The sequence below is a fragment of the Sprattus sprattus genome (assembly GCF_963457725.1).
Source record: "Sprattus sprattus genome assembly, chromosome: 15".
Classification (NCBI taxonomy): domain Eukaryota; kingdom Metazoa; phylum Chordata; class Actinopteri; order Clupeiformes; family Clupeidae; genus Sprattus; species Sprattus sprattus.
The window spans coordinates 10,019,783-10,027,282 of NC_137913.1; the positions used below are offsets into that span (position 1 = coordinate 10,019,783).

The 7,500-nt window shown below is 47.5% G+C and overlaps 1 protein-coding gene across 1 annotated transcript in view; it reads right to left on the reverse strand.

The window, feature by feature from the left end:
* Positions 1–7,500, reverse strand: part of ntng2a (netrin g2a) — a gene marked incomplete at both ends in the record, with an annotated part of 77,625 nt that overhangs the window by 27,213 nt on the left and 42,912 nt on the right. The window contains one exon of the mRNA XM_080852565.1: positions 1,410–1,582. Coding sequence (XP_080708691.1) covers positions 1,410–1,582 — 173 coding nt within the window. The remainder of the gene's footprint in view (positions 1–1,409; positions 1,583–7,500) is intronic.

Consider the following 7,500-nt stretch of genomic DNA (forward strand, 5'->3'; position numbering starts at 1 on the left):
AAAAGGCAGCCCAGCCTGGATCAGTAGTCTGTTGGTACACACACACACACACACACACACACACACACTCACACACACAGAGTTCTGCGGCAGGATAGGCTAAGGACGACAGAGAGCTGTGTACTGCATGCATTTATGCATTGATGTACGTGTCTCTTCCAGCCAGTGTGTCTCTTTGGGTTGAGTGTGTTGACAGGTCTACCCCTCTTCCTCTGCCATGTCTGACTCCCCACCCCACCCAACACACACACACCAACCCCCGCCCCTCCTCTCCGCCCCTGCCCTGTTGGAGAGCTGACGCAGTCCTGTGTGTGGGTGGATGCCCCAGATTCACAACTGCAGCTCCGGATTAGATCTGGCCCTGATGTGGCCCTGATGTGGCCCTCATGTGGCCCTGATTTGCTGTAGCTCAGCCGTTTTCTGTGGTTGGCTCCACGGAGCAAGAGCAGGAGCAGGAGCAGGAGCAGGAGCAGGAGCAGGAGCAGGAGCAGGAGCAAGAGCAAGATCAGGAGCAAGAGCAGGAGAAAGAGGAGGAGGAGGAGGAGGAGCAGTAGGAGCAGGAATAGGAGCAGGAAGAAGAGGAGGAGAAGCAGGAGGAAGAGGAGGAGGAGGAACAGGTGCAGGAAAAGGAGAAGGAACAGGAGAAGAAGGAGCAGGAGCAGCAGTAGGGCCTGGAGCAGGAGCAGGAGCAGGAGCAGGAGCAGGAGCAGGAGGGGCAGGGGCAGGGGCAGAGGCAGGGGCAGGAGCAGGAGCAGGAGCAGGAGCAGGAGCAGGAGCAGGAGCAGGAGCAGGAGCAGGAGCAGGAGCAGGAGCAGGACTGGCTTCAGTTGAAGTGGGGGAGCCCTGTCTCTAGGGTGCTATTATAATCTGCCATCTTACACACGGGCCATTACCCCTTTTCCTGAATAAGTGATGCCACACTCACTAAGCAGGAGGCTGTGATAACATTTGGTCCAAAACAAGATTATATGTCTGCAGTGTTGTAGATGTATGTATTTGAAAAGCTCCACTAGCTGGGTCCCAGTGTAGCACCTCTCTGAAGTGTGTTAGCTCCTTCTCACCATCTCTGGGCGACTGTGACACATGGCTACTTCATGATGAGGGTCTGCTCTCACTGGTTTGTGAGGTTGTTCGTGTGCAGTGGGTTTGTGTGTGTGTGTGTCTGTGAGGTTGTGTGTGTGCAGTGTGTATGTGGAGGGGGGGGTGGGCCGTAGTTGCAGGTGTTGGGTGTGTCTTAGGGGGTTTTGAGATGGGAGGCTCTGTACTCATAGGAATTCAGGGTGTGTGTGTGTTGGGGGGAGGGGGGGGGGGGTACTCATTAGGCGCCTTTTGGGGGGGTCAGGTTGTGTTCTTCTCTACTCATTGGTGTTGGGATGTTGGGGGTGTATTGTGTGACGTTCTCTACTCACAGGTGTTTGGTGAGCCGTTGGGCGTGGGCAGATAGGAGCCAGGTTTCCAGGACTTGGCCTTGTAGCCCTTCTCACAGCGTGCGCAGTCCTGGCCCGTGGTGTTGTGCTCACAGTCGCACTGCAGCGTCCCGTCGCGGGTGATGCACTGGTCAGCATGGAGGTTACACTTGCACCTGTGAAAGAGAACCACACAGTAAGCATCCAAACCGACAGCAACACACACCACAGCACCTGCAAAAGTTCAAAGTACTTTATTGTTATTGTCACAAAGACAACCAGACAGTGGAGGCAGCAACACACACACACACACTTCTGAGTGGACTGAGCAGAAACACACACCACAGGCATGCCTCTATGAGGGCCAGACGCAACAAAGCTATACAATCTGACGACCCTTTTTAACTAACATGCCTAAACTAACTTGTCTTTGGCAAAGAACAACGCAGTTATTGCTTGGCTAATCAAGGTTCTTTATGTTGCATAGCTGTGGTTAATTGACAAACTAACAAAAGCAATAAGTAAATTGAAATACGTGTTGTTACAGTAACACACTTTGTATACGTTGCCTGGAACTTCATATTCCATATGTGTGAAGAATTGTGGAAGCCATTTTAGTTTGGAAGAATGTCTTTTATCGCTTTGGCAGGTAACCATTTATTAAGCGGGATAATGTATCGTCCTTATTGCGCATGGGGAGCCTGTTCGTCTGGGATTCATTATTTCCGATAATGACCGGCGGACTATACATTATCGCTTACTTTACAAAGCTCCATGGTTCTGCTTACCACTAGTTTATACCAATCAAGAAATGTACCAGTGGGCTCATACATGTGCAGCATATCCCCAGCTAACATCCTGTGTAGTATACATGGGCTTCTTTGAACCCCGGACTGGACCCAGGACCCATGGACTATCATTAAACCCCGGACTGGACCCAGGACCCATGGACTATCATTAAACCCCGGACTGGACCCAGGACCCATGGACTATCATTAAACCCCGGACTGGACCCAGGACCCATGGACTATCATTAAACCCCGTACTGGACCCAGGACCAATGGACTATCATTAAACCCCGGACTGGACCCAGGACCCAGGACCCATGGAATATCATTAAACCCCGGACTGGACCCAGGACCCAGGACCCATGGACTATCATTAAACCCCGGACTGGACCCAGGACCCAGGACCCATGGACTATCATTAAACCCAGGACTGGACCCAGGTCCGGCTCTCCTCCAGGGTCTGCCTCTGTCAGAGGAAGCTGTGCCTTGTGTGAGGACTGATCCCAGTGGAGGTGTGGCGAGAGGGCCGGGGGGTAGCGGAGGCTGAGGGAGCGCAAGTGTGTGAGTGATGATGATGGGGCGTAATCAGAAGACGGTAAAAGAGCTGGAGATGGCCTCCACAGTCTCTTCCTGTCTATCGCATTACTGTCACACGCGCACCTTAGGAGAAAAATATGCAGCGCTCTGCGCTGGCAAACACACACACACACACACACACACACACACACACACACACACACACACACACACAAGCACACACATACTACTCTTTCTTACACACAAACACACACACTCACACCCACACACAACTACTCTCACACACACACAGACAGACACACACATCCAAAAACACTCTCTTTCTCACATGCACACACACTCACACCCAAATACACACACTCTCTCTCTCTCTCTCTGAAACACACACACACTGTCTCGTTCTCTCTCTCTCTTACACACACACACACATTCCCTCTTTATCTCCCTCTCTCTCTCTCTGTCACACACACCTGCATGTACACAATCTCCCTATTTCTCTCTCTCTCTCTGTCACACACACACACTTACCCACACTCACACACACACTTACGCACACAGACACACACACACACGTATGAGATGGACCGTGGCGTGGTACCCTGGGCAGGAGGTGGCTCGGACTCATCCGCCTTAGCGACGGTGTCGGTGATGGTGATGGTGCAGAGGGAGGTTTCAGGTGCCCCCCCTGAGTAAAAGCAGGTTAGTATGGAAATGATGACTTCAAATTACAATCTTCATAACCAAATGAGTGAAGGGAAAATCCAAGCCCCCCTTTTAGTTCCACTGGAATGCGCAGGCTTCCAATTGCATGAAATATTCATTGGAGTGACCTGGATATCCGCACGCAGACGCTCTCCAAGCAGGCGCTATATTGAGGTCAGGCCGTGCTCATGAGTGCTCTCAGACGGTCTCAGTGTGTGTGTGTGTGTGTGTGTGTGTGTGTGTGTGTGTTGGTGTGTGTGTGTGTGTGTGTGTGTTGGTGTGTGTGTGTGTGTGTGTGTGTTGGTGTGTGTGTGTGTGTGTGTGTGTGTGTGTGTGTGTGTGTGTGTGTGTGTGTGTGTGTGTGTGTGTGTGTGTGTGTGTGTGTGTGTGTGGTGTGTGATGTGCTGCCCTGCTCTGCCCTGCCCTGTCCAGCCAACACACACTGGAGGCAAAGCGGGAGATAAACACAAGAAGAACCACAGGCGGAGAGCGGCTCTCTAGTCATTCCTGGAAGAGGTAAATTTAATTGTTAAAATGGAAATGGAGGACGAGAGGTGAAGCCTTGCAAATGTAAATTATATTTTGAAGGGTCAGACCAAGATTGCGACTCGCGCCGTTTTTCCAGATGATTGTCATCACTCTGCGCGGCTTCGCTCAGCTTAGTGTGTTGACCAAACACACCATCGATGTGCATTTTCATACACAAGTGTTTACTCGCGTAACTCGGGTGTGTCTTTAAATAAGGGGTAAAGGCTGCTGAGGTGGTCCAACATGCGATAGTATTCAATGAGCCAAGAACTCCATGACGCAAAGCGCAACATTAGTTTCTTCCGTTTATACCCCAGTTGCCATACATGTATTTAGGTATTTATTGGTATGTATTTGTATGTGTTTAGGTATGTATAGGTATGTATTGGTATTTATTGGTATGTATTGGTATGTGTTTAGGTATGTATAGGTATTTATTATATGGCAACGACAGTACGAGCATTCTGATTGGCTATTGGGTAGTCATGCCAGCCGCGCATTGACGTTCTAGCCGGTCTGCAGTCTGATAAGTATTCTTATTACACACCCCTCAATCTTAAAAATGAGTGATACCATGTACCAACTACCAAGTACTAACATTACATCCTTAAAAATTAGCGATATAGCAACAGCCATGAGCATGTATTGATAGAATCAGGACTCCTAATATGAAATTATGTGACAACAGGAAACAGTTGAATGTCGTGGTAACATGACAGTTGAAGAATAAAGACTCAGGAATTCGCGAACATTTTGATATCGGGTAATACTTTATAGGACTTCAGAAGCAACGAAAATGTGATATTGAAAGTGATGATGAAGACTTGACAACTATAGTTTGAAAACCTTGTGTTTAACTGTAAATTAAAGCCATTTAAGCTGAGCCCTGTTGCCCGTTTTCTATTGATCATTGTAACTTGAAGTTAGCAAGTCATTGTTTGCTAGGCAACACCTGAAACACTGTGTCGTGAGAAGACTTGAGAGCTGAACAAAGCGACATGTTTTCTATTTACAATTACCATTTATTTTCTAAATGAAAAGAGCTTAAATGCCATATAATAAACAACTTACTAACCTCGACCGTTCGGTCATGCAGGTATATCAGACTTCGGCCCCCCCCCCGCATCAATCTCGCTACGCTCGGTCGATACGTTACGGCCTCTGTCTGATATATACCTGCATGACCTCACTCTCGGCCAGTAGCCTAAGTAGTTAGTATTGGTATTTTTTGCTATGTATTTAGGTATGTATTGGTATTTATTAAGGCATGTATTTAGGTATGTATTGGTATTTATTGGTTTAGTGTAAAAATAAACCAACCTCCTAGTTCTCAAGATAACAATGTTATTTAACAATGGACGTTATACAAGTTTAAACCACTTGTCACAATGAGAGAATACATTTATTTTACTTGCCTAAACACACTCACTGTAGTAGAAATGTAGATGGGCAGTTTACCCTCGTTGCTATAGTTACTATTCAAACTCAACTGCCGACTAAACTTTTAACTGGATCTGCTTCATACATGCCCTGATATATAAAAATACAGACACACTGAATGATGACTGAGCCCATCACAAAAGAGATCTTTGATGTCTCCTCAACATCAGTCGGCGCGTTTGGCGGCAGACCCGGCACAGTGTGGTCCTGCTCAGGAGCGGGTCCAAAATGAGGGAGGCGCGGTGCAGTTTGGCACCGTAATGGATATGCAAATTAGCTCAGCACAGCCCGGCTCGGCGGAGCCAAAAGAGCCAATGGAAAACCCCCAATAGATAGACAACAGCTTATGGAGCAAATAAACACACGTGAATGAATTAAACGTGGATGGAACTCAAAAGAAGAAGGAAGAAACAAAGACTGAAGAATGGTAGGAGTCGTCACGTGCATAAAATATATAGTAAAGAGAATTAATTATGAAACAGCTGAAGTTAAAGATAGGTGAGTGTTTGTGTGTGTGTGTGTGTGTGTGTGTGTGTGTGTGTGTGTATGCGTCTGTGTGTGTGTGTGCGTCTGTGTGTGTGTGTGTGTGTGTGTTAGCTCCTCAACCTCCAGAGGCCTAATGCCATAATTACAACAGTGTGATGGACAGAGGGGCTTTACTTCTCATCACACACACACACACACACACGCACGCACACACACACACACACACACACACGCACATACACTTACACAGACAACCACACACATGCTTACAGAGCTTCACACACTCATACACATACACACACACTCACACATACTTACATAGACTCACATACTTATATACACACATACAGACACTTACAGTTATACAGACTTACACATTCCAACACTCACACACACACACACACTCACAGACATAGTATGCAGACTCACACACACACTCACAGATATGTATGCAGACTCACACACACACACACACACACACACACACACACACACACAAACACACACAGACACACACACACTCACAGACATATGCAGACTCTCACACACACACACCCACGGACATATGCAGACTCACTCACACACACACACACACACACTCACAGACATATGCAGACTCTCTCACACACACACAAACACAGACACACACTACTGCACACTCTCATCAGTGCAGGTTAATCGGCAGCCAGACGTTTCATTTGGGCTCAGTACACCAGTGGGAATCTCACAGGCCCACGGATATGAGGTGTGTGTGTGTGTGTGTGTGTGTGTGTGTGTGTGAGTGTGTGAAAGAGAGAGAGAGTGTGTGTGTGTGCGCTCCAGAGCGTAAAGAAGACGCCTCCTCAGCGGCCCTTCGTTCGCTGCTCGTCATGAACTACTTCAAAGCTCGGCAGAAGTCCGGGGTTATTTAGCACCTCTCACACACAACTCAAAGTGCTTCATACAATCATTTGTGGGGCATAAAAGCAATCGTTTGGAACATATAGACTCACTTTGAAGACTTCAAAATGAAACAAAATCAGACCAGAAAATTGACAGCAATAAAATACAAAAAATAGGTTAAGAGGTAGAATAATTATGCACAGACAGCGTGAGGCTAGATTGTTGATGGTAAAAATAATGAAGGTCCACAATTGCTTGTTTTGCTCCAATTACAGCCCTCCCTGAAATAATGGATGAGCACCAGTCAATGCGAATGTATGAGATGGACATCTTTAACGTGTGTGTGTGTGTGTGTGTGTGTGTGTGAGTGTGAGAGTGTGTAATGAGATGGACATCTTTAATGTGTGTGTGTGTGTGTGTGTGTGTGTGTGTGTGAGTGTGAGAGTGTAATGAGATGGACATCTTAAATGTGTGTGTGTGTGTGTGTGTGTGCGTGCGTGTGTATGTGACGGTATGGACATCTTTAATGCTGCTGCGGCAGAAAAGAACATGGCACACGTATAGAGCCCGACTGATGCGCGCGGGCTCCGCGCTAAACAGCCTCTACTTCTGACGAGGAGACACTGCATGTTAAGCTCCAGAGGTGTAAGAAGCGCCGCTGATAAAAGAGATCTGTCTTCACTGACAGTTGAATAAATGCCTGCTGGCATATTCTAAATTTGCTTGCGTAC